The sequence below is a fragment of the Xyrauchen texanus genome, chromosome 9 (genome assembly GCF_025860055.1).
Source record: "Xyrauchen texanus isolate HMW12.3.18 chromosome 9, RBS_HiC_50CHRs, whole genome shotgun sequence".
NCBI lineage: Eukaryota > Metazoa > Chordata > Actinopteri > Cypriniformes > Catostomidae > Xyrauchen > Xyrauchen texanus.
The window spans coordinates 45,018,298-45,046,162 of NC_068284.1; the positions used below are offsets into that span (position 1 = coordinate 45,018,298).

A 27,865-nucleotide genomic window follows, 5' to 3' on the forward strand; every position below is an offset into this window, starting at 1 on the left:
CAACTTTACAGGAGACACATGTGAGATTAAAGGGTGTTTTCTCAGGAGAAATGCAAAGGAGCCCAGTGACATCATCACCATGGAGCCCAGTGACATCATCGCTGTTCAGGAACAACCACTGATGCTGCACTGTCAGGTGGAGGGGATTCCACCAATCACCACACAGTGGAGGCGCAATGGACAGCTGATTTTGGAGGACCAAAACTACGTCATGTTCACTAATGGCTCGCTTCTGATTGCTCACTTCCAGAAGGCCAAGTCTGATGGCTCTTCTGATGAGGGAGACTATGAGTGCATGGCCCAGAACTTCTTTGGGGTTGTCTTAAGCCGCAAAGCAAGAGTGCAGGCTGCTACAATGGCAGATTTTCATTGGACTGTATTTACTCCACATACAATGTTGTTATTTTTAATTGAGATTTTAAAGAGCAATCTGCCCTATTCACCTTCTTGTCAAACAAACCAGTATTTGAAAGCTTGAAGATCTGACAACAGCATAAACCCCAGTGATAAATATATTTCCCTAATTAGTCTAGTGGTTTGGTGCAGACATAGAAAAGAGTGTACATTAGCCTGAAATGTCGTAATTACCCACACGCGTTCACCCATGAGAAATGTTTGCAATGGATTGCTTTGACATCTATAATCTTGATTAAGTACCATAATCAGTTTATGCAAAACTTCCATAATCTAGTGAGAGTTTTAGGATTGCTCTTGATTGTGTTGTGTAGTAAACAGTGTTTTAAGTGTGTCTGTGTGTATGAGGGTCTTTAAAATCCTAAGATTTTTTGGATTGAAAGTGCAATTAAATGTAATTGGGTTTTCTCTCGATTGAAGAGTCTCTTCACAAATATCCTTGAAACTTTAGTGCTATATCCTTGAAGCCAACAGCTATGAAATTGTCTCTTGCTCTTTGGAGGTTGACTAGCTAAGCATGCCGTCCATTGTGAAAAAGGCCCAGCAGAGGTTGTGCTTTCTTCGCCAGCTGAGGAAGTTCACCCTGCCACAGGAGCTGCTGACACAGCTCTACTCGGCCGTCATTGAGTCTGTCCTGTGTACACCTATAACTGTCTGGTTTGGTTCAGCCACAAAAGACAGTCAGGACTGCTGAGAGGATTATTGGTGCCCCCCAGCCCACCCTACAAGACCTGTACATCTCCAGAGTGAGGAAACGTGCAGGTGGATTCACTCTGGACCCCACACACCCTGCCCACTCCCTCTTTGAACTGTTGACCTCTGGTCGGTGCTACAAAGCACTGAGCGTCAGGACATCCAGGAAGAAGAACAGTTTTTACCCTCAGACCATTTTCCTCATGAACAATTAAACTGCCTCAGGACTCCCCCAAAGTGCACTAATGTACATACATATCTCATATGTAAATTCACATATTTAATTAAAATATATTAAAGATATTTAAGAGATTACTAGTGCCTTCGAGAAGCATCTGAGACTAAATCAAAAGTCTCCATTAGACCTTAATTTAATCCCATTGTTGTCTTGGGGAACCAAATAACATATTAAAGAGATCTTCACAAAATTAATGTGGATAGCACATCTCAGATGATTTGGTCTTGGGCAAATATGTTTAAAAATGTTTGCCTTTATATTGAAATTTGATTGCAAACTTTGGTGTCTTGGCAAATTAGAACACAATTTGAGGCATTGTTGAGATCCCATTTGAAACCCTAGAAGAGATTTAAGTGATCTTTCAATTATTTATTTTTTAATTGGCCTGGGATTTTAAATACGCAACTAGGCCAAAAGTGGTTGTTGGTTGGGGGTGAGTTGGGGGGCATGTTTGCTGTCCTTTTCTGCATATCACGACGGCCTTTTGTGGTCCATTCTGCATAACGCGGCAGCAAATATTTGCTTATCTCAGCCCATTTGGCGCGTTTCGCTGCCGACCCACTGGCCCGCTCGGTTCTCCTGCTGGCCAATCCGCCCCTGATCGGTCCCAAAGTGCGTCGGCCCACAGGGACAATGCCCGGTATGCCAGATTGTGCAGCCCTGTCTTGGACGAATTTGAGGAAAATTGTTTGAGTCCATGTTTATATCTCGGATATTTTATTGCAGACTTCACTATCTTGGCATATCTGAGCACAGTTTGAGAAATTATTGAGATTTAATCTGAAGCCACGTGAGGAGACACATGTGAGATTACTAGGGCCTTTTTCTCAGAAAACAAATCTGAGAAGCATCTGAGAATAAAGCAAAAGTCTCCATTAGACCTTCATTTAATCCCATTGCTGTCTTGGAGAACCAAATGACATATTAAAGAGATCTCCACCAAATTAATGTGGATAGCACAACTCAGATCATTTGGTCTGGGGTGAATGTGTTGAGAAATGTTTGAGTTCATATTGAAATCTCTGATTGCAGACTGGCAAATTCGAGCACAGTTTGAGACTTTGTTGAGATCTCGTCTGAAACCCTAGTGGAGATTCGTGTGAGATTTCTGTGGTCTTTTTCTCAGGAGAAAAACTCTTAGGAGCAGTTGAGACTGAAGCAAAAGTTTCCATTTGATCTCCATTTAATCGGATAATTTGGTTTTAAACAAATTTGATGAGAAATACATGAGTTCATATTGAGTTCTCTGACTTTTGATTGCAGACGTTGGTATCTTTCACATAAATGGTAAATTTCAAGCACGGTTTGTGAATTGATCTGATGATTTCATCTTAAACTCTCGAGGACATTGTGTGAGTGTACCTGGGCATTTTTCTAAGGAGAACCATGTGAAAAGAATGAGAGATTAAAGAAAAAGTTCCCAAAGTCTCCAAAAAGCAAAAATCTGGGTTACACTTACAATGGAAGTGAATGGGGCCAATCCGTAATTGTTAAAATACTCACTGTTTCACAAGTATAGCAAAAGGACATAAACAATATGCATGTTAACATGATTTTAGTGTGAAACAATTTCTTACTAAACTTTTCTGTGTGAAGTTATATCCAGTTTGACAACTTTGTTGGCATGATAATGTAACCCTAAAATGGCCAAAAATCAACGATTTAAGCAACTTTACAGCTCAAATAATACATGAGTTTTAACAGAATATTGAATTTATATTACAAAACTATAAGCTTCATATTTCTGCCTTTAAACCCTCCAAATATTGGCCTCATTCACTTCCATTGTAAGTGCCACAGATTTTTTCAATTAATTTTATGTTCATCAACAAATGCTTAAGCTTAAGTTGTATTGAACACGGAATATTCTTTTAAAGAGATCTCTATAAAATTGTGGATAAGCAGTTGAAGCAAATGTAAAAGTCTCCATTTGATCTACATTTATCTCATTGCTAGGAGAAACTATTGATATATTCAGTCAGGGTTAAAAAATGGGGGGCCAACTTATTTTCAACATACATGTCAGATTTAAAGTTCTGTAGCATGCTGAATCTTCCCAGTCAACAGCATATAGGTCAAAAAAACGTGTATTATTATTGTTATTACACAGTTCTCTGCTGGAATACTTTATTCTGATTGTTCAATCATGGCAGAAATCTGAAATATCCAATTATTTCTTGACATTTCTTGCTATGCTTTTGCTTCACTAACACTGGAGCATTGAAGAGATGTATCTGTCACTTGTGTCACAAACCGCCGGCTATTGTGAACTTGTCCCAGCTGAACAGACGGTGACATTCTTTGCCTGAGAACTACAGCTGTTTTCTTTGTTTCATCACTAGAAATGACACTGCAGGCTCTAAATGAATAAATCTTGTAATGCCAGCACAAACTCAACAAAAGACTGTCAGAGTAGCTTCCTGCCTTTATCTTTAATACATTGTGGAAGGGTTTCTATTCAGCGTTTCAAGACAATGTGAGTGGCGCTTGTCAAGGCAAACCTTGCCCTTCTGGTTGCTAGGTTGTTGCTAACTGGCCAGGTCAAAAGAGCCTGCCTGATTTTCTGGTTCCTCTTCCATCTTTTATGTGTTAACATCATTTATTGAATCCCATCTTAATGTGCAGAGACAATCGTAAGTAAGCCATTTGTTGGTTAAATTTCTCAAAAACTGTAAACACTTGATTTATGCGGCACTGTAAAAAAGTAAAAAAAATTCCTCTTTGCTTTGAGTGATCTGCCAAGCCCGACTAAAGTCCCTTTTAAGGCAAGTAGTCAGTCCAATCCAAGTGTATTTGTCTGCTTCTAACAAGAGGACAAGGAACACCCACTACACCACACACCCACACAAAGTAACGCCTTGGATCACAAAGCGATTATATTGGCTGAAAGAACTTCCTATATAATCCATGTATGATTCATGTTGTCTCAACTATGTAAATATGACAAAGAATAACTTTTAAATTCTATGTCACTTATCATATTAAACCAAAGATATAAATAGTGAAATCAAACATTTCTCTGTTCTGTTTTTCTCCAGTTAGCTCACAAGCTAACCAGTTAGCCTATTAGCATAACATACCGCTATAGCTTTGTCTCCTCTTCGTTTTCATCACATTTCTTCTCACTGTCGCCACCTAGTGATATGGTTCTATTATTGTATTCAATAGAACTTTTAAGTTGCTGTATATTTAATAATTTTACAGAATTGAAATGTTTTAATCTTTGTGGTTAGGGTTAGGTTTAAGGGTAGGTGTAGGGTTGCTGCGGGACATTTTGTTGATAGTTTGAAGGGCTCGTAGAGGGGCGTCACACAACACTTCGCCCTTCATTCACTCCCATTCAAACGCATCCGAATGCAGCAGACAGGAAACGCAAGCTCATGCGAAGAAATTTCAAACTACGTATTATGTATTACATACTACAATCTTGATGAACTCTGAACTGTGAATTCATACGACTAGAGGACCCGTGACCAACAGAATATCGAAACATCACACCCTAACCTCTTGGCTCAATTCAAAAGATATATATGTCTAAGCTGCTAATTTTATTGTTGCAGGAAAGTGAGTAGACAATATATTTGAACACTTTTAATATAATTTTTGTTTTTATTTGTGATGTATTTTTTACATTTTCATTTATGCATTTGGCAGACGCTTTAATCCAAAGCAATTTACAGTGCACTTATTACAGGGACAATCCCCCCGGAGCAACCTGGAGTTAAGTGCCTTGCTCAAGGACACAATGGTGGTGGCAGTGGGGCTTGAACCAGCAACCTTCTGATTAACAGTTGTGGTCTTTAACCCACTACGCCACCACCACTATTCCACAGATTCCGTCCTGCATGACATCATATCCTGGTCATTCTATTGTCCGAAAATAAATTTGTGCTTAAAGACCAGTGTGCCCCTTAACTTGTAGTTGCAGTGTCTTGTAGTAGTCTTGCAGGATGAAAACAACCTTCTCTTCCACTCGGCAGCCATCTTGAGAATGCTTCCAGGCAGCTATTTTTCTTTGGATACAAGTGGCATAAAAGTACCGCTCCTATCATCTTGAATGGGGAAAGACTGAAATCTTCAAAAGGATTGGTCAAGATTACGATCGAAGTACTTTCACTCACCGGCCACTTTATGAGGTACACCTGTACGTCTACATATTCATGCGATTATCTAGCAAGCCAGTCCTGTGGCAGCAGTGTTCTAAATAAAATCATGCAGATATGGGTCAGGAGCCTCAGTGAATGTTTACATCAACATCAGAATGGGGAAAAATTTTTATCTCATTGATTTTGATCGTGGCATGATTCGGTGGTGCAAGAGGTGCGGAAATTACACACTGTACATAGAGTATATAGAACGCTTTTACGCGCACATCAATGGACCCTTTTCACACTTCCGTATTTGCGAAAGTAAAAGTCGTCATAGTTGGGTAAACTATGGCAGCGATTGGGAAGAACAGTAAAAACCAGTGCCTCCACAGTGTTTCTATTTGCACAAACTCTAAAAGAAAATTGGTGTTTCCATGAATTTCCAAAAGACGCTGAACTTTGTACGGGCTCGGTGGGTTCAGGCAATTCAACGCGAAGACGATCACTTCGTTATTAAATGAGGAAGCACTTTTTATGTGGACAGTATTTTCAAAGAGGAGGACATACAGCAATCGCTCACAGGATGAATTGTAAAACACTGAAAATCTGAGCTGTACCATCTTGGTTTTAATGGAATGATTATACATCACAACTGATCATCACAAAAGTTTATGTGTTTGACACGGTTAGAAGTCAGATGGAGCGGGATATGGGTCTCTCCACTCCTTCACATCCTGCATCGCCCCCATTAAGTATTAGTTTCACCAAGTGCAACTCACAGATTTGTTTACTGTGCCCTATTTAAAAAAAAATAACAAAACTTGAAAATGAAACAACTGAGAACTCTAATAAGTCTCCTGAGCTATTAAAGAGCAACCTCTTAGCAATCAGATTTTCCTCTGGGAGGGCAAAAGACATGACTTACATTTTGTTTTTCTCTCAGGCTTGTGCTGGATTTGAACTCCTAGATCTTCTCTTCGGGCCGAAGGCCTCTCATATGGATGGTAATGGTAACCATGGCAACCCTGCAAGGTCAATCACAGATCAAAGCGTGAGTGAAGTCTTGTTTGATATTTGTGACCAGATAAATCACAAGAGAACCTCCCTGCTCAGGACACACCTAGAATATTTTATTTTGCGTCATTTTGACTCGTTTCGTTAATGAGACACCCTGGAATTCTTTCCTGTAAACACAGAGATGGAACATTATGTGTCTGACCTGCAGTAGATGTTTTTTGTCAAATTGCTTGTGTGTGTGTGTGTGTGTGTGTGTGTGTGTGTGTGTGTGTGTGTGTGTGTTCAAGGTTATATATATACTGTATACAGTATATAGTAATGTCTCCTGAAAACATTTCCCCCCTCTCAGTAATTTATTTTTTAATTTTTCTACTAACAATGTTCAATAGTGTAGGGACATGCATCACAGGAGACTTCTGTTATGAAAATTTAATTTCCAGCACGTCTCTAACTCTGTGTTGTGTTAAATACAATTATGTGGTGGAAATGACTAGTCTGATGGAAATGCCATTCAAACTATTTAATAACATTCTCACAATTTTTTGCATAATTTGGCAAAATTGCAGCTTGATTGGAAATAAGGCCCAATAAAAATATTTGGCTTTCAAGTGATTTTACCTTGATTTTTCTTTTTTGTCCTTAAACATCTCTTGTCTCACATTTCATCTCGAGCATGCTCTTCACTGACATTTTTGTCCAATTTGTTAATAAGTACACTAACTTTTGAAAACACTTTATTATGGGCAAAATTGTTTGATGTGGTGTAAATGACGCCACAACTGTGAGACCGTCCTAATATTTGAAGAAAAATACTAAATATTTATAAATCCTTTTCAAACAATAAATATTGAAATTGTTTATGTTCATTTGACTCTTTGTTTATGTTATCATAGTTTTAAATAAAGGTCGACCGATGGAGGATTTTTCCGACACCGATAACTAATGTGGTGAAAAATGCTGATAACGGATTAATCGGGCGATAGTTTTAAAATCGATTCATAGACATTTTCTTAGTCGGCACAGACATAGAGGTCAGAGTCCAAAATAAATAAAATCCCAGATGTAGTTTATTTTTCCAACAAAATCCCCAAAATAATCAGGAAAAAATAAGCTTTTTTTTATAGCCTGTACATTATTATTATGATTCACAATATATGAAGTTTGAGACACGATGCATGTGCTGACGAGGGATAGTAACATTTAGTCACATTTATTTTCTTTATGTTTCCGTCTCTTCAATAAAACCTCTCCGTAATGATCAGAGGAATACAGAGGAATAAAAAACGACTGCAACTATCGGCATAGATTTTAGCAGGAAACCGATAGATCTAAAAAAGCAACTATCGGCACCGATTAATCGGTAAAACCGATATATATCGGTCTACCTCTAGTTTTAAACATGCAATAATTCTTCATTTTTTATAGGAGTTTCATAGTTTAATTTTGAAAGTCTGGGTCTCAATCACAGTTTTGTTTAATTGCCTATTTAAATGTATTTATTTTCTTATTTTTATATTATAATGTGCATCTGCTCCTATTTGTGTATCTGTGCATCTGCTTTAACATCAGTTGTGTGTTTTAAATGTATGTTTCCTCACTGACGTTTGTGTGTGTGCCTGTAGACTGTATGTCACAGTGAGGGTGTTGTTCAGAACTACCTGGACTCCCTGCTGCGTACATCAGGCTGTGTGTCGAATCCCTGCTCGCCTCTGTGGGTCCCGTCCCCTTGTGACAGTGGAATCAGTGACGACACCCCATTAGATCACCAGGACAACCCCCAGCTGCTCGACTCCATCTTCCTCCCTCACTATCCTCATCTTCATACTCAGGCTCTTCCTCAGCAGATGGAGGAGCAGGGTACACCTGCACCTGCCACAAACACAGAACTAGACTTCTCCATTGATATGGGTGAGAATGAACTCCAAACCCTTTTCCAAACGTACTCAAGAAGCCTCATGGCACAAGATATTAAAGGGATAGTTCAGCCTAGATGAAAATTCTGTCATCATTTCAAACCCTTATTATGTTGTAAGTGATAGGCAGAGGTAGAGCCTTAGTCACTATTCAATTTCACTGTATGGAAAAAAGTTGCAATGCAAGTAAATGGTGACTGAGACTAACATGCTGCCTATCATCTCCTTTTGTGCTCCTCTAAAGAAAAAAAAGATATACGGGCTTAAAATGAAATGAGGGTAAACTTATTTTTGGGGTAAACTACCCCTTTTAGTCTTGTTTTGAGAGAAATCTTAAGAACAATTTAGTGAGTTGCATAGTTAGGATTGCAAAATAAATGAGCTCATCAACTTTTAAAGGGAAGGAAAAAGAAGGTTTTTTTTTTGGTTTTTTTTTTGGTGACATCAGACACTATTTGTCCAATTAAACTCTACGGTATTTTGGTAGCAAATAATTTTTCACTTGGTAAAAAATACCCAAATTAGGCAAACCGGTTGCATGACATTAGCTCAACAAAACTAAGCAAGATAAAAAATAAATACAAATAAACTAAACTAAAAATCAAGTCAGGCATAAAACACAGGTTCACTTGCAATGAGGAAAATATGGTTTGTACTGACCACATTGTTTTGTGCAGTGAAGTAGTGGCTGCTGAGAGCATGAAACGATAGAAATGTATGAAACACAAATTGCTCCTATTAGCGTCATGATAAATGGATAATTCACCCAAAAACAAAACTGTCTCATCATTTACTCACTCTCAAACCATCCCAGATATGTATGACTTTCTTTCTTCTGCTGAACACAAACAAATATTTTTAGAAAAATATTTCAGCTCTGTATGTCCATAACATGCAAGTGATTGGTGGCCAGAACTTTGAAGCACCAAAAAGCACATAAAAGCAGCGAAAAAGTAATTCATGTGACTCCAGTGGTTAAATCTATATCTTATGATAAGTGTGGTTGAGAAACAGATAAATATTTAAGTATTTTACTATAACTTCTCTTCCCAGCCCAGTAGGTGGCGATATGCACAAAGAATGCAAATCCCATAAACAAAAGAGGAAGAATGTGAAAGTGAAATTGGAGATTTGCAGTATAGGAGTACAGTATAATAGTACAGTACACTTTCAAAGCTCTCAGAGCTCTCTCTGTCGAACAATGGAAGGCAAGCCTGTGGTCTTTAATAACAGACATGAATTACATTTACATTTATTCATTCAGCAGATGCTTTTATCCAAAGGGACTTACAAATGAGGAGAACAAGAGAAGCGATTCATCCAACAAAAGAGCAACAATATAACAAGTGCCGCAATACAAGTCTCATATATAGCAGTACACATAGCAAGGAAAGTACATATTTCTTTATAAATGTGTTAGAATGAATGGGTTAGCTGTTTTTTTGAAAGGGGTTAAAGACTCAGCCGCTCATGTGGAATTATGTTGCATAGTGAGTATGTCTTCAAAAATAATGCCATAAATAGTTTTCCTTTATCACTTAATGTCATACAAAGTCCAGTAAACATAACAAGCTACATCAGTATTTGGTGTGACCTTTGCCTTTAAAACATCACCAATTCTCCTAGTTACACCTGGACACATTTTTTCTTGGTTGTTGGCAGACTGGATGTTCTCACCTTCTTGGAGAATTCACCACAGTTCTTCTGTATATTTTGTCTGTCTTAATTGCTTCTGTCTCTTTATGTAATCTCAGATTGACACAATGTTCAGTGGGGGACTTTTTAGGGGCCGTGGCATCTGTTGCAGGGCTCCCTGTTCTTCTATTCTAATCTTTTCTATTTGCAAAAGTAATGTTTGGGAGTCAAACATTTAAATTCCTTATCAACACACTAAAGCTGAAGTTATAAATAACCATCTTAAGACAAATGCTTTTGTGAAACATCCTATGGGACTAAGACTTTGTCGCTCAGTTGGTAGAGCGGGTCAGCCGCTAATCGCAGGGTTGGCGGTTTCATTCCTGGCCCACACGACTTGGGCCAGTGTCCAAGTCGTCCACGTTCATCTTACCATAACAATCTAACCGGGCACAATGCGTTAAAAGTTATCCCTTACACGAAAATTATAAATCGAGTATTTGCAGCGTTTCGCTTGGTAACTATGCCCCTAAATAAATCGCAATAGTGCACGCACACTTTTTCAGCTGTCCTGGTGAAGAATTTTCCCATATATTTTTTCCATAGACATTTTGTAAAATCCTTCGTAAAAGTGTTGAATCACAAAATTACAAACTTTGATTTGAAGCAAAAAGGTATTCATAAATCGACAAAATAACAAGACTTAACATGTTTACATTTCTGCATTTGGCAGACGCTTTTATCCAAAGCAACTTACAGTGCACTTATTACAGGGACAATCCCCCCGGAGCAACCTGGAGTTAAGTGCCTTGCTCAAGGACACAATGGTGGTGGCTGTGGGGATCAAACCAGCGACCTTCTGCTTAACAGTTCAGTGTTTTAGCCCACTACACCACCACCACCTCCCTGTTTAATGAAGGAATGAACTACAATCCCATGAAGCATTTATAAAACTATTGATTTAAAGTTTATCAATATGTTTAAATTTTTTTTACAACATATTGAGATATTCAAAAGTACATGAGTAGTCTGAGGGTGTAGGAATTTCAAATGAGTCAATCATAGTGCGGCATAGCTTTTTAATGGTGGTATGCCACGATTTATAAAAAAGAAATTAGAATAACGCTGACTGATTGATTAACAACCTTGAAGCTCATCAGTAGGTTTGTTGTTAAAGGTTTATGAGTTATCATTAAAAATTGCATTCCCCTATAGATACAAACTACTTCCGGAATGGTAAATGGTCTGCACTTATATAGCGCCTTTTTAACTTTAGCGGTATTCAAAGCTCTTTACACTGCATCTCATTCACCCATTCACACACCAATGGTGGCAGAGCTGCCATGCAAGGTGCTAGCCTGCCATTGGGAGCAACTTGGGGTTCAGCGTCTTGCCCAAGGACACTTCGGCATGTGGAGTCACGTGGGCCGGGAATCATTAAACATCAAATATGATTTATTCGGCAGTGATTGTATCACATTGTGCACAGTGATTTGATGTGCAGTATTAAATGCTGTTTTTCTGTGTGTTGTATGTGCTGCATGCAGCTGAATGGGAGGCCTGTTTATTCTCAGATGGTCTGACAGACTCTGAGTGTCTGTCATCAGTGCAGAGAATTCAACCAACTGTTCAAGCTGCACAAGTTCACCAGCTCACCATTAAAGAGCTGCTGCTCTCCAATATCGGAGAACCGGTAAGTGCTGAGATAGAAATGTATATGTTTACAGAAAACAGACAGCATATTGACACTCTATACAACACAGAAAGCTGAGTGTGACAGCTACATGGATGCTAATGACAACCAGCTTGAGGAGAGAGCCATTAAAATGTCTGACAGATGGCATAATGGAAAACAAGACAAGTGGAGGAATTCAGGAAGCCATAAAGCCACACACAAGCAGAAAAGTTTCCAATAACTTGTGAACTGCCAATATAGACATCGTTTTAAAGCATTAAAGCTGTGCTACTGACGGAAAGGCTGTTGTACAAGGTGGGCAGAAAACTTATGCCACCTTCTAAAGCCTACTTCATATAATGGAAGAAGCTGAACGTTTGAAATGTTTGTCTAATTCAAAATTAAATTGCACATTTGAATGCTAAAATGAGCATTAGAATTTTGGGTGGGTGCCAAGCACTGATGATGACTTACATACTCGGGCTAAAACAGGTGCTGTGCAATGAATAAAACAGAGTGCAGGTGTCTCAAGGCACATTTAAAATTTACACAGCATCTAAAAAAATGCATCGCTACTGCACATGACCCTCACCCCAACAAGACATGATGCAACTGTCAAATATATCCGTCAAGTACATGCTTACATAGAAAAAGATTGACACGTTCGGAGTGAATGGCCCCCATAGGTGGAGGTCTTTGGCGGGTGTGTCTTGACTATACCTTGCTTTCTTATCAGCATCTCACTGCATTAGCATTATGGTAAATGGTCTACACTTATATAGCACCTTTTTAACCTTAACGGTATTCAACATGCTTTACACTGTGACTCGTTCACCCATTCACACACACACTCACCAATGACATCAGAGCTGCTATGCAAGGTGCTAGCCTGCCATTGGGAGCAACTTGGAGTTCAGTGTCTTGCTCAAGGACACTTCGGCATGTGAAGTCGTGTGGGCCGGGAATCGAACTACTACCCCTGTCGATTAGTGGCCAACCCGCTCTACCACATGAGCCACAGCTTGGGTCCATGGTAGTACTATGGCACTGGTATAGGCTAATGTGCATCACTAAGTAATCAGAACCATCTACTGACCGTTTCTTTTCTCATTTGACTTTTTACTTAATATTTGAGCATATGAACTGGCTACATCTTTTGACTTTATCATTTTAAGCACTTTTGTTAACAGCCAGATATGTTCTTTGTAGAGCTGTTAGAATTAACGTGCTAATTTTTCTTAATCGCGATATTTACCCATTTACCATTAATACAGCATAAACCAGCATAAACACTGGTTGGGAGGGCGGAATGTTTGTAATGTGTCCACCCGGACATTTCACATGGTTTTAGTGCATCCACATATGCTGATTCGCTGTATCTGGACTGATGATGCTTTAACTCTGATTCATATGTGGTGCTGGTATGCACGATTTGTTGTGACAGCTACAGCTCAGGAAGTGTTTGTACACTAATTCACATAATACACGTACTATTACTAGTAGGCCTATGTAAAATGAGGATTAGTGCATCCCATATGATAGTATGTTGAAAATAGTGTACCAAAGGTACCCACTTTGAAATTAAAGTGTTTGATCTTGCATTTAAAATGTGTGTGTGTGTGTGTGTGTGTGTGTGTGTGTGTGTGTGTGTGTGTGTGTGTGTGTGTGTGTGTGTGTGTGTGTGTGTGTGTGTGTGTGTAGTCATCCACCCAACAGTCGCAGCAGGAACTGGTTCTCAGTGAAGATGAAAAGAAACTTTTAGCCAAAGAAGGAGTCAGTCTCCCCAGCCAACTTCCTCTTAACAAGGTGCTTTGAACACATCCACTTATCTTACTTCAGAAAATATATTTTAAATTAAGTTTGGTTGTCTTAGCTCAGTGACAGAAGGTTTTTTCCTTGTTTTAAGCATAAACCTTACTAAGTTTTGTTATATATATACATGTATGCCTAAAACTAGATAAAAACTATTAATACATTAAATACATAAAAATACATTTTTATTCAAAATGAGTTCATATTTTCTGAAAACATATCTAAGTATCTTATGCAATTTTGCTTGTCAAATAATCAAAACAAACAGAAAAAAAAAATCTTATTTTAAGTATATTTAGATGAAAATACTGTTTAAATGTTTTTTGCAGAGTACAATTTCTATTATTGAAAATTACTTGCTACGAAAACAACATTTACAATGTAAAAAATAATTTTCTTACTCAGTATTTTTGTCTTATTTTTCACTAAAACTAAAAGTAAATCTAAACATTCTTAAAAAAAGATACATTAGCTGGTGAAACCAAGTGTGCCGCACAAGCCCTCAAAAGTGAAGCTAAAACGTCTCTATCGCCCCCCGGTGACTGGTCCTAGTATAGGTCATAAACCCCGCCTCCCCATGTTATTCAACGGGACGTGAGACCAACTAAACAATTAAATTACACTTCACATATCTTTTTTCCAAAGATAGTTTCTGTCATTTACTGTCGTTTCTATCACGTTGATGTAATTTCAAGTGTTTGTTTTCAAAATAAGTTTGTTTTTAGTTATTTGATGCTATAAAAACGGTGCTGTGACATCATGATTGACAGCTGTGATTGACAGGTTCTCTGAGCGAAGTAGTCACTGAAGCACTGACTGACTTTTTTTCGGGATCTTCGGAGGACTGAGGAGATTGGAGCTTTAAATTTAATATCTAAATTTCTATAATTCATTATTTCACACCGTCATAAGTCAAAAGTCAAAAGTGCAGGGGCGTGTCCTTGCGATTGATTCAGCGAGAGTGAGGGCGGGGCCTTGATTTCGCAGCTTTACTTCCTGCTCACTACTGCGCAGGTCTGGTCCCGAAATCGCAACTGCGCAGACTCAAGTCCCAAGATGTCAGCGCCATATCGGGACACTGGCGGCTTCAGTTCTCACCAATGGAAAAGAGCGAAGGGGCGTCGTCCATCTTTTTTTACAGTCTATGGGTGAAGCCAAATGACACAGAATATTAAGTCTTATTTTAAGAGAAGTCTAAATCACTTAATTCAAATGGAAAGTTCATTTTCCTTACCCCATTGGCAAATAGTTTTTTTTTTCCTTGTTTTAAGCATAAACCAGTTAATTTGTTTAGATTTACACCAACTATGTGGTAAGAAAAAGTGATTTTAGGAATATATAAGTGTTTTTACAAGAAAACAATACAAAATACTTATTAATTATAAGACTTTTGCCGTGTATAAGTTCTATTATGAAAATAAAAAAACACAATAAATTATTTGTTGTAACTATTTTTGTAAAAAAAAGTATAATAAAAAAAATCTACATTTACACTGCAAAAATACTATTTCTTTCATAGTATGGTTTGCCTTGTTTTACAGTAAAAATATCTACAAATCCTAAAAACAAGATATATTTACTTCAGATGCAAATTGACATAAAAGAGTAAGTCTTGCTTTGAGAGAAATATAATAAAGTTTATTTTTCTTAGCCAATTGTCGAATTGTTTCTGGTTTAATTTGTTATTTTAAACATAAACATCAAAAAATTTTGCGATTTTGGGTTCAGTACAAGTGAAGCTCAATCGACACGACAGCATTTGTGGCATAATGTTGATCACCACAAAAACAAATTTTCTTAAAAAAGGTACAAATCTGGGTTGCAGTGAGGCACTTACAATGGAAGTGAATGGGGGCCACAAGATGTAAACAATATGTGTTAATATGATTTTACTGTGATAAAATCGCTTACTAACCATTTCTGTGTAATTTTACAACTTTGTTACCATGACGATGTAATGTCAACAAACCCTAAAACCCTAAAATGACGATTAAAACAGCTTTACAGCCCATATAACACATATGTTTTAACAAAATAAATAATATAAAATGATAAGCTTCACATTTCTGCCTTTATACCCTCCAAAAATTGACCCCATTGACTTCCATTGTAAGAGCCTTACTGTAGCCCAAATTTCTGCTTTTTTTAAAGAAATAAAATATTTGTCGTTATCAACATTAAGCCACAAATACTGCCGATTGAGCGTAACTTGTATTGAACCCGGAATATTCCTTTCACGTCTTTTTTCATTTTTCTTCCAAAGTGAATGTATCAAGTTTTAAGGATGTTTAGATATTTTTGCTGGAAAACGAAACATTAATTAAGATGTGTATATATATATATATATATATATATATATATATATATATATTTTTTTATTTTTTTGTTTTTTTGTGTTTTTTTGCAGCCTATTGAAATATATTTATTTTTGAAACATAATAAAACAGTGAGTAAAAGATAAATGTGAACTATGGCATGACTTGGCCAGCAGAAAAAATCCTCACCATTGAGCTGTCACATGACCAAACACATCTTTAATACTATGCACAGGTGCACAGACACTGCAATGTGCTCCTTTCCTTAATGGAGACACACAACCACTTCATGTTCAACATGTGTCATCTGTTTTCCACCAGAGTCACTTCACACACATCAGCAGGGAAGGAAAGTGGCTTTTAAAGTGACTGAGATGAATGAAGACACTAATTGAAGTCACCTCTTATCAAAGCAACACCTTCCTTCCAGGCAGAGAGGATTTTGTTAACTCTGTGTGATAATGACTTGATTAAGCCAATTTGATTTAGATTCACTGATGCATAACATCCTTTGTGTTCTTATAATCAAATCCACATCAAAATGAATGGCAGATTTGTATCAAAATATGGCAGTGTTTAAAATGAAGAGTCTTATGTTTTCAATCGGGTCTTATTTCAAGCTGAATTCACCGTAGCATCTTGTCTTGCTGTTCTGTCATGCTTTTTATCAGTATGAAGAGAAGATTTTGAAGAAAATTCGGAGAAAAATCCGTAACAAGCAGTCAGCACAGGAAAGTCGGAAGAAAAAAAAGGAGTATATCGATGGATTGGAGGACAGGTGATCACACACACACACACACACACACACACACACTTCTTACAATGCTAGAATGAACCCCAGATGGCCATTAATGGTGTTACATAAACAGAAGAAGCATCTGTCTGAATGAAAATAACAGACAAACTCATTATTAAGTAAACTTGCTGAAGTTGAATTGTAGTCATTAAAAATTCAAGCTTGAACTTATCTTAACTCTGAATCAAAGGAGTCAAATATCCTCGGAGAGGCTGGGGAAATGGTTTAGAACACGCTATCGCACATAATGCGGCCATGAAATTACCCCTTTAAAGGAAGAGCCATGGGGTTTTTCTGTCCAAGGGACTCATTTCAACTCATTTCACAGCAAGTGCTACAGTCATCATGCAATCACTGAAATACTGCAGTTAGACATGTGTACTTACACCTAGCATGTGATAATAACAGACACCTGCCAGAATATAGCAGTAAGTGAGGACACATTAGGTTGACATGACATGTCACCTAGTCCTTTCCATGCTTTAATACATTTTGTCATGAACCAAAAATGACCTATATTATCTAAGCAATGTCAAGGAAAATATAGCTATTACTTAAATGCAACTGTCAACCACTTAAAGAACACAGTCAAACCGTATATTATTGTATCTGTCTATTTATTGGCAGTATGGTTAATCTGTTCTAATCATTAGAATTCCCTTTTCTGTTCTTCATTTATTAAAGGGATAGTTATCCAAAAATGAAATTTCTCTCATCATATACTCACACTCATGCCATCCCAGATGTGAATGACTTTCTTTCTTCTGCAGAACACAAATGAAGATTTTTAAAGAATATTTCAGCTCTGTAGGTCCATACAATGCAAGTGAATAGTGACCAAAACGTTGAAGCTCCAAAAAGCCCATAAAAGTAATCCATAAGACTCCAGTGGTTAAATCCATGTTTTCAGAAGCAATATGATAGGTGTGGGTGAGAAACGGATCAATATTTAAGTCCTTTTTCACTATCAATTCTCCTCCCTGCCCAGTAGGTGGCAATATGCATGAAGAATGTGAATCAGCAAAAAAAAAAAAAGTAATAATAATAATAATAATGTGAAAGTGGAGATTTATAGTAAAAAGGGACTAAAATATGGATCTGTGCCCTGTCAAAAAGCTACACTTTGATGCTGCGCTGATTTAGCGCTTTGGGAACAACTTTAGGTGTGACCAGCTGTGAATATGTGTGCAACACGTCAATGAAATTGACCAGAATTTATAGCCTCTGCTGGTGACATCATTGGATGCACCTGTAGCAGGGCTATAAATAGATGTGTCACAGATGCATCGTCAGATCTTTTGTCTTCAGATCCTTCTTGACTGTCAGAACTTTCTACTTTCCTCTGTTAGGAGTTAGAATTGTTAGGCAGTGCGTAGAAACCTTTCTCTTTTCTTTAAAAAAAAAAAAGAAGAAAAAGAATGACTGATAAACAAAGCAAGTTTTGTTTTGTGTGTTTGGGGGAAGAGCATGCTGCTCTTGCGTCGGGGTGGGGCAGGTGCGAGCATTGCGATCTGCAAAATGCTTCGCACTCGTCTCGCTTACTTCCAAGAGCCAGCGCCCACTCTTTCATCGTTTCTCTCGCATAGATCTGGCTGAGGAGCGAGAGACGGGTCTGTCCCTATCGCTCACTCTCTCCCCAGATCCAGCTGATCCTTCTCGTAAGCCTGAAGTGTGCTTCGGCGCCTCTTCGGTTCACGAGGGTGACGCTGAACCTCTGAACATTCCACTCACAATAATAAAGCGGCTGAGGAGTTACTCAAGGTGGTTACTGGCATAGTCTAACTGTAGTGCATACCTGACGATGTACCTGTGACGCATCTATTAATAGCCCTGCTTTAGGTGCATCCACTGATGTCACCAGCAGAGGCTATACATTCTGGTCAATTTAATTGTCGTTTTGCATACATATTCACAGCTGGTCACACCTAAAGTTGTTCCCAAAGCACTAAGTCGGCACAGCATCTCGTTCCGCTTTTATCAGGGAACAGAGGTTACAGTTAAGTAACCCGAGACGTTTCTCACCAACACTTATCATATTCTGAAGACCTGGATTTAACCACTGGAGTCTTATGGATTACTTTTAAGTGCTTTTTGGAGCTTCAAAGTTTTGGTCACCATTCACTTGCATTGTCTGGACATACGGAGCTGATATATTCTACAAAAAAATCTTAATTTGTGTTCTGCAGAAGAAAGAAAGTCAAACACATCTTGGATGGCATCAGGGTGATTATATGATGAGAGAATTTTCAGTTTTGGGTCAAGGCTAATAGGCTCTAGGAATGCCTATAGCTACTGTCATCATTATGAACTGTGAAATATAGAAACGTTTAAAAATCAACAGTATCGGATGCAATTTAAATACCCTAATTGGCTTTATCTAATTTGCTTCTATCTTGAAAATAAGTGACTGGTAATAACATTTTATACAGATACCTATACCTATATTAAGCTATATAACACCAGCTACTGATGTTGATCTTCAGATAGTCAGGTCAACAGTAGGGATGGGTATTGATACAGATTTCCTGATTCAACTAGATTCCGATTCACAAGTTTTTGATTCGATATCGATTAATATACACTGTATGTCCTTTTTGCTTACATACGAAAGTAATAATCTCCAAGCTAATGCTGTTAATTATACAGGCGATCTTTTAACTACATACATTAGGAAAATATAAATTTGACTAATTATATTTGATTAGTTTTTCATCATGTGTCCGGGTCCTCGGCATGAAGTCGAGTTTGTTCCACGTGGGGGTTGGTCTCCACCAGGGCTGCTCTTTGTCACCAATCCTGTTTGTGATATTCATGGATAGGATATCGAGGCGTAGTCGGGGTGGGGAAGTTGTGCGGTTCAGGGGCTGGGGATCTCATCGCTGCTTTTTGCAGATGATGTTGTCTTCATGTCATCATCGGTCCGTGACCTTCAGCTCTCACTGGATCGTTTGGCAGTCGAGTGTGAAGCGGCTGGGATGAGGATTAGCACCTGTAAATCTGAGGCCATGGTTCCCAGTGGGAAACCGATGGAATGTGTACTCCGGGTAGGGAAGAAGGTATTGCAAGAGTGAAGGAGTTCAAGTACCTTGGGGTCTTGTTCATTGAGGGGACAATGGAGCGTGAGGTTGGCCGGAGAATCGGGCAGTGGGGGCGGAATTGCACTATAGATCGTGAGTACAAGCTGCCAAAATGGGTTTCCTCAGAAGGGTGGCGGGCTTCTCCCTTAGAGATAGGGTGAGGAGCTCAGTCATCTGTGAGGAGCTCGGAGTAGAGCCGCTGCTCCTTTGCGTCGAAAGGAGTCAGTTGAGGTGGTTTAGGGCATCTGGTAAGGATTTTTTTCAGTGGTGAATGACTCAGTAGAGTCAATGACTGAACAATTCAGTGACTCAGTCATAAAATAAAATACATTAATTTGCGATTAATCAACATCTCTGGTAAAGGAAGTTAATAACAGCAAAGTAGCCTCTAAAATGTATGTCCTAAGGCAAAATTTCTAACTTCTTAAACTACTTCAAAGAGATCTCGTCAAAAAATCCTCCACGTGCAGCAATGACAGCTTTGCAGATCCTTGACATTCTAGCTGTCGGTTTGTCTAGATACTCAGGTGACCTTTCACCCCACACTTCCTGTAGCACTTGCCATAGATGTGTCTGTCTTGTCGGGCACTTCTCACGCACCTTACAGTCTAGCTGATCCCACAAAAGCTCAATAGGGTTAAGATCCATAACACTCTTTTCCAATTATCTGTTGTCCAATGTCTGTGTTGCTTTGTCCACTCGAACCTTTTCTTTTTGTTTTTCTGTTTCAAAAGTGGCTTTTTCTTTCAATTCTTATCATAAGTCCTCCTGAGTCTTCTCTTTACTGTTGAACATGAAACTGGTGTTTAGCGGGTAGAATTCAATGAAGCTGTCAGCGGAGGACATGTGAGGCGTCTATTTCTCAAACTAGAGACTCTGATGTACTTATACTCTTGTTTAGTTGTACATCTGGTCTTCCACATCTCTTTCTGTCCTTGTTAGAGCCAGTTGTGCTTTGTCTTTGAAGACTGTAGTTACACCTTTGGATGAAATCTTCAGTTTTTTGGCAATTTTAAGCATTGTATAGCCTTCATGACAAAACAATGATTGACTGATGAGTTTCTAGAGAAACTGTTTCTTTTTTGCCATTTTTGACCTAATATTTACCTTAAGACATGCCAGTCTATTGCATACTGTGGCAACTCAAAAACAAACACAAAGACAATGCTAAACTTCATTTAATGAACCAAATAGCTTTCAACTGTGTTTGATATAATGGCAACTGATTTTCTAGAACCAAATTAGCAATTCAACATGGAAATGTGGCCTGTCTAGATTTGATCAAAAATGACTTTTTCAAATAGTGATGGTATTGTTTTTCACATCAGTAATGTCCTGACAATACTTTGTGATCAGTTGAATGCCACTTTGGTGAATTAAAGTACATGGCTCAAGTACTCTGTTTGTATTTGGAGGTGAAAACTATCAGTGTAATTAATCAGCCAATATATTCTCTTATCTAGAATGACTGCCTGCAGTACACACAATCTGGAATTACAGAGGAAAGTCATACAGCTGGAGAAGACCAACACGTACGTCTTGTTCTACAATTATATCTGATCCACCCAGCTCTGACAGGGCTATCAACCTAGCCCATTAACTATGCTATAAACAACACATATCTTTGAATCATCCTCTTTTATGAGATTGTTTTATATAACAAGTCTACTTTCAGTCTTCAGTTTTGTATTAATTACTCTACAAGCTCTTTAATGTGCCATACAATTAGCCATTACATTTCAAGGACAAGTCTAGTAAAAACAGAAATAAATGGAAGCAATACAGTGTATTGTACAGTGCTTTTACAATGGTAAGTAGTAAAGCAGAAAAATGTGCAGCAATGTTCAATAGTTTTATTTTTTGTTGTAATAATTATCACAATACATTTTTTCAGTCAAGTAATATCGTTTATTACCCTAACTATACTTTATACAACTTTAAGTAAATCTATTGTCATGATTACATGTACTGCAATATGGAATTGACTTAATATGCATAAATTAGTTGTTACAACTTTGAGTGTAGCTCATTCCAAAAATATTTGTTAGAGCGAAACTATTTTTAATATAATTGAGGTTTTATGTTCCCCAAGCTACATGCCAACAGTTGCACAAAACATTATCAAATTTGATTATCAAATTGTTACTCATGCCCTTAATATTGAGAATCTGTCCCAACAGATGCTTCTTGTAAGGTTTATAACTTTGTTTTTACTTTTTGAGTATGGTGCCATTGAATGGTGAAATTTGGTTGTTAAAAATACCAAAGAAATGATAAAAGAATGGGTTCAAACAAGAATCCTTGAGGAATCTTGAAGATTCTAATAGATAAATCCCAATTTGTCTGTTTATTATTCTAGAATGTAACTTTATCCAGTAGGATTATGTTTAATTCTTAGAGGATACTTGCCTGATCCAATTATGACTGGTTCCTCCCACTCTCTGCATATTTGGCTTTAGATTAAACTATTTCCTTTTATAACACAACTCACAACTGTGTACTTTATAGTTCCTAAAGTTAACATCAAGTGGAAGTTTCTTTACTACATCTTCTAACTTGGAATTCACTCTCCCTTCTGCTCTCTCTCTCTCTCTCTCTCTCTCTCTCTCTCTCTCTCTCTCTCTCTCTCTTTGTGTGTTTCAGGTCTCTGATGGAGCAGCTGCGTAGGCTACAATCTCTGGTGAAAAACAGCTCCAGTAAACCTGCTCAAACTGGCACCTGCATCCTGGTAAGATGACAGCAGAGGAGGAGCCTGAAGGAGAGCTTTCAACCACCAGAGGAAAGAAATAACTTATGAAAGAGAAAGAAAGAAAGACAAATAAAGAATGTTAAATATAGAAAGAGAAAGAAAGGAAGCGAAGAAATAAAGAGATGGAAAGAAAGGGAGGATCAGGGCCGCTGCTGGCCAAATTGATGCCCTACGCAGTGTTCACGTGATATGAGGTGAAGCGATCATCTGTGTTCCGCAACTGCTTTCGGGTCCTTGAATAACATATAATGTGAGAGTAGAAAGTAAGCTGGTGGACTGTCTGGTGCCCTCGTAGGGTAAGATGGTGCCCCCCTAGGGAGTTGGTGCCCTACGCAGACTGCGTAGTATGCGTATAGGGAGCGGTGGTACTGGCAAGGATTAAAAAAATAAAGGGAAGAAAGAAAGAAAAGAAATAGAAAAGAAAAAATAGGAAAGAAAGAAAAATAAAGAAAGAAAAATAAAGAATGGCTTAGAAAGAAATAGGAAAGAAAGAAAAGAAAGGATGGATAAAAATAAGAGAAGAAATTGGAAAAGAAAGAAGAAATGAAGGAATTATAAAAAAAATAAAGAGAAGAAAGAATGAAATGGGAAAGAAAAAGAAATAAAGAAATTAAAAAATAAAGAGAAGAAAGAAAGAAAGAAATGGGAAAGTAAGAAAAAGAAACAAATTAAAAAATAAAGAGAAGATGGATTAAAGGAAAAAGAAAGGAAAGTGGGAAAGGAAGAACGAAAGAATTAAAGAAAAGATCAAAAATAAATGAAAGGAAGGAAGAAAGGACCCTTTCTTTTCTATTCCTTCCCCAGTTTTTATTTTTAATCTTACCTTAGGAAGGTAGGAAGAAAGAATGGAAGAAGAAATGAAGGAAAAGTTATTTGAATGCTGTGCAGGAGCGCTCCAGGCTGTTATTTTAGGATTTTTTAGGAGTCACAAATCAAAAGACAGCTTCAAAGACTTAGAAAACGGAATAAACTCGATTTTTAGACACATTGACCGGGGCACAGAGACATTAAACAGATGTCATCAGCATGCCTACATAAAGTCACTCTCTTTCATCATTACTTGTGATTACATCATTGTCTTATCATACATGCCATATGAAAACAATACATACAACTCATAATCTCGTGACCTTTGGTTAGAAAAATCACAAATGAGAACGTTTGTGTATCTCATTTGTTTCTCCTAGACAGCAAATGGAGACCAGTAATCTCACATGTGTCTCCTCTAGAGTTTAAGAAGAGATCTCAACAATGTCTCAAACTGTGATCAGATTTGCCAAGACACCAAAGTCTGCGATCAGAAGTCAGAGATTTCAATGTAAGTTGAAATTCTTACAAGACCAAACTATCTGAGCTATGTAATTTATATTAAGTTTTATTAGGTATATAATCTCACCGCATGTCAACAATTGTCTGTTTTGTTTCTATTTTAATGTATCCTTCATTTATCATTTATATCTGAGTTGATCTGAGGTTTATTCTTAAATGAAACGGAGAGCTCCGTTAAGTCTCTTGAGCTACGAAAGAGCAACCTCTGAGCAATTAAATCATGTAGACACATTAAGTGCTATTATTGTTTTAGTCTTGAGATTTAAAAATATCTTAAAAAAGAAATAATATTTACAAAGTGTTTTGTGGTTCATTGCTGCATTGTTGAGATGCGCTGGCTGATACGATTACATTCACTTTATTAATAAATCAATAAATCTAAGATTGGATCTGTCTGGTGCAGAAGAATGAATGATATAGAAAGTGACTTGGGAGGGACTGTGTGGGTGTTTGAATTGAACACTGATGCCATCGAGAAAAATGAAATGAACTGTCTTGATATTACTTGGGACATTTAAATATTGCTCACTAAGAACAGGCTGTGATGCATTTATGTGATTTGTGATTTAAAGCATCTATATCTTAAAAAAGGAAGGAAGGAAAGAAGGAGAAAGTAAGAAGGAAAAAGACGGAAGGTGGAAAAATGGAAAGGAAGCAGTAAGAAAAAACAAGAATGAAGGAAGGAGGAAGAAAGGGAAAAGAAGGAAGTATAAGACAAGTAAGGAGGAAGGAAGGAGTAATTTATGGCAATTTATCTTAAAAAAGGAAAGAAGGAAGGAGAAAGTAAGTAGGAAAAATGGAAAGGAAGGAGTAAGGAAAAGCCAAGAATGAAGAAAGGAGGAAGAAAGGGAAAAGAAGGAAGTATAAGACAAGTAGGAAGGAAGGAAGGAAGGAAGGAACACAAAGAAGGAAGGAAGGGACAGGAATGAGGGCAAAGGAAGGAGCAAGTAAGAGGGAAGAAAGGGAAAGGAAGGAAAAGTAAGATAAAAGTGGGAAGGAATAAGGGAGGAAGGAAGGATGGAAGAAAAAATAAGGAAGGAAGGAAGGAAGACATAAGGGAGGAAGGAAGGGAAAATAAGGAAGGAAGGAAAAAGATGAAAGGAAGGAGGAAGGATAGAAGGGGGAGGAATGAATGGAGGGAAGGGAAAGATAGGGAAGGTAAGGAAGGAAGGGAAAGGATGTAAGGAAGGATGTGAAAGAAAGGAGTTACAAAGGAAGGAAGGGATAAGAAGGAAGGAGTAAGGAAAAAACAAGAAGGAAGAAAGGCAGGAAAAGAAAAACAAGGAAATAAATATTTTTATTAAAAAACATGTAAAATAGTTATAATAAAAATAATAAGAAAAGTGTAATAAGAAGATAATGAGAACAAATTATTATCATTATTAGTATATAAGAAAATTGCAATATTTCTAGTGTAAAGGAAAGTCTAGGATACATTAATGTGACTCAGCATCATGTAAGTAGATTTTGTGCTGCCTGCATTAAATCTCTTTGTGGGAGTCTAGACTTTCTACAGAAACAGGAGAAAAAGAGAACAAGAGGGAGAAGGAGGATGATATTGTAATGACGGTGATTAACAGAACAAACACATGAAAGGATATTGGTCAGACAGAGACCCATTTATTTACATCCTCTCATTAACTCCGCCTTCTTTCCCCAGGTGCTGGTCCTCTCTTTCTCTCTCATTCTGATCGCAAGCCTCCAGCCCATCTCTCACAGGAGGGCCAATGGCTCCGCGGAGTTCAGCACTGCCAAAGGTTAGTACAGCTCTCAGGTCAGCTGACTGAGGTCTTAAAGGAACAGTTCACCTTTAAATAAACAATCCAAATTCTGTCATCATTTACTCACTCTCATTCCAAACTACCCAGAACACCTTAGCACAGCAATATGCAAAAAAAAACTCATCTAAAAACAGTCTGGAATTTTGCCAGAGTGGTAGAAATCACAAACATCTGCCAGCTTGCTCCTGTAAATGCTGAAATTGCCTCACGTCCTTCATTACCATCTGAATAGGCCAATAGCGGACCATGTCTGCTGAATGAGACATTCAACAAATAAGCTACCGCTGCATTTAAGAGACTTTATAAAACAGACACGTGCACTAAGACACTTATGTCAAAGCATAACCCAGCTTACATTCAGGTTTTCTTTAACAGGTCAGTCTCCTCTTATAAAGGAGGCTGTGACACTGAAGTGAACAGACAATTTATAGCACACATTGGAGTATCCTCAAACTTCTCTGTGCTTTAAGAGCAGTCATAGCAATCAGAAAGCAACGGGTCACGACTGTCAGACATTGCACAACTCCAAACAAATGCTCCGAACTCTCGCCTGCATTCATTTTTCATGTGGCAGAAGGTTTTTTTCACAACTCTTCTTTTGACCTTTTACATATTCTGCTTGGATTAATCTCTGACAACATTAGCTATGCTTCCTGCCAGCACACAACACAACAAGGTTACGCACAGCAATAGGAGATCAAAACGAATCAGAAAATGAATCAGACAGGTATTAATCTAAAAATCCAGTAATGTCACATCAATAACTTTAATTCTACTAAGAACCATATAGCTCAACATAAGAACCCCATCTTGTCAAAATGGTCCTTCATTAGAAAATGATTATATATTGAGCCAATGGTGCTGCAAAGAACCATTAAAGAATAGGGTTGTGTATTGATCCTGAATTGATCCAATTCCTATGCACAAGCTCTCGCTTAGATTGAGATTTGTTTAGATTCGATTCAGATTTAACATGTTGCTTAAATCTTGCTTAAATATGAAATCAATTCTCTCTCAGCTAATGCTGTTAATTATACAAGGTACCTTATAACTCGGTGCTTTACAGGATTTTATTTTGATTTAGATTTTATTGCTTTACAAATTTTATTTGATCATTTGTTTTTCATAATTTTTGTCACATTTTAGCTTTTTATAAAATGTACAAACACCATGTATTCCATCAATAAATATGAATATACTGTATATATATATATACTTATTGTTTACATACATATTTTGTAAGTATTTACATTGACATAAACAACAAGAGCTAAACCGGTACTATCTCTTTAAGAATAGTGACATTTTAGTGAGCGGCATTATCTTTTGATTTTGTACATATTGAAAGTGCAGTCAAAAGCATCCACGTTATGTGTGATGACAATAAATGTTTCCGTTTTAGTTGTTTGCGTGGATCTTGTCTTTGGACACGCGTTACACGAAACCAGTCAAACCAAACTTTCTCTCAACATCAGTAAAAGGATCTTAGTGCTGACCTTTTTTTGATAATGTACCACTCAATCTCTAGTGAGTGAAATCTAAATCCTGGCACAGACATTTTTCTGTCACTTAGCATGAAATCTAGTCACGTATGCATGTGATTAAATTCAGTTTAAAATAAATAAATAAATAGATTTAAAGAGAATCGAAGAAAATAGAAATAAAAAGATTTCAGAGCTACGTTAGAAGAGAACAGCTTGAATATTCTTCAAAACACATCTACTGAAGAAAGAAAGTCATACGGGTTTGGACCAACATGAGTGTGAGTAAATAATGACAGAAATGTAATTTCTGTGTGAACTATCCCGGAGTGTTTCAGCATATTCAGACACTTTGGTATGACCACCCAAGATCCAGTTTTTTTATATTTATGCATAAGAAATCTCTTGGGAATCGTTTAATTCTATGTACATACAAATAAAAGAGTTTACATTGCTCATGCCTAGCGGAATCTAAAAACAATCACCTGGACCGCAGAGACTGAGCAGTCTGAATATGCAGCAGTGAGTCACTAATACCCAGACTAGAAGTGAATAATTACAAGGTCTTTTTCGCACTCTGTCTCTTCTACAGTTCAGTCCAGGTCACTACGCTCTGTGATGTACAGCATGCGGCCTGGCTTCTCTGTCGAAAGGAATATTGACATGTCCTCTTCCCCTCGTACAAAGCTTCAGCTCAGACCTGAGTATGCTGACATGGACCCCCTGTTTCACAACTATAGCTACGGAGACCATGAGCAACACCTAGGTGACCCCATCGCCGGTCGCACAGCCACTCTGAGCTGGATAACGCTCCCAGAGAGAGGACTGCATCTTCAGAAAGATAGGAAGTGA

At 37.7% G+C, this 27,865-nt stretch overlaps 1 protein-coding gene across 1 annotated transcript; it reads left to right on the forward strand.

The window, feature by feature from the left end:
- The first annotated feature begins 79 nt into the window (after positions 1 to 79).
- LOC127649746 (cyclic AMP-responsive element-binding protein 3-like protein 3-B) lies at positions 80 to 27,865 on the forward strand. Its single transcript, XM_052134971.1, has 9 exons — positions 80 to 376; positions 8,073 to 8,358; positions 11,546 to 11,691; positions 13,375 to 13,479; positions 16,472 to 16,578; positions 21,137 to 21,205; positions 22,317 to 22,401; positions 25,412 to 25,508; positions 27,606 to 27,865. The coding sequence occupies exons 1-9, from the start codon at positions 80 to 82 to the stop codon at positions 27,863 to 27,865; spliced, it is 1,452 nt and encodes a 483-aa protein (XP_051990931.1).

Bases quoted from the DNA above. Each gene is read 5' to 3' on its own strand.
- LOC127649746 (XM_052134971.1), top strand. From the start codon at position 80: ATGGAGCCCAGTGACATCATCGCTGTTCAGGAACAACCACTGATGCTG. The intron at 8,359-11,545 runs GTGAGAATGAAC...TGCTGCATGCAG, and splicing joins AGACTTCTCCATTGATATGG to CTGAATGGGAGGCCTGTTTA. The intron at 22,402-25,411 runs GTAAGATGACAG...TTCTTTCCCCAG, and splicing joins AAACTGGCACCTGCATCCTG to GTGCTGGTCCTCTCTTTCTC.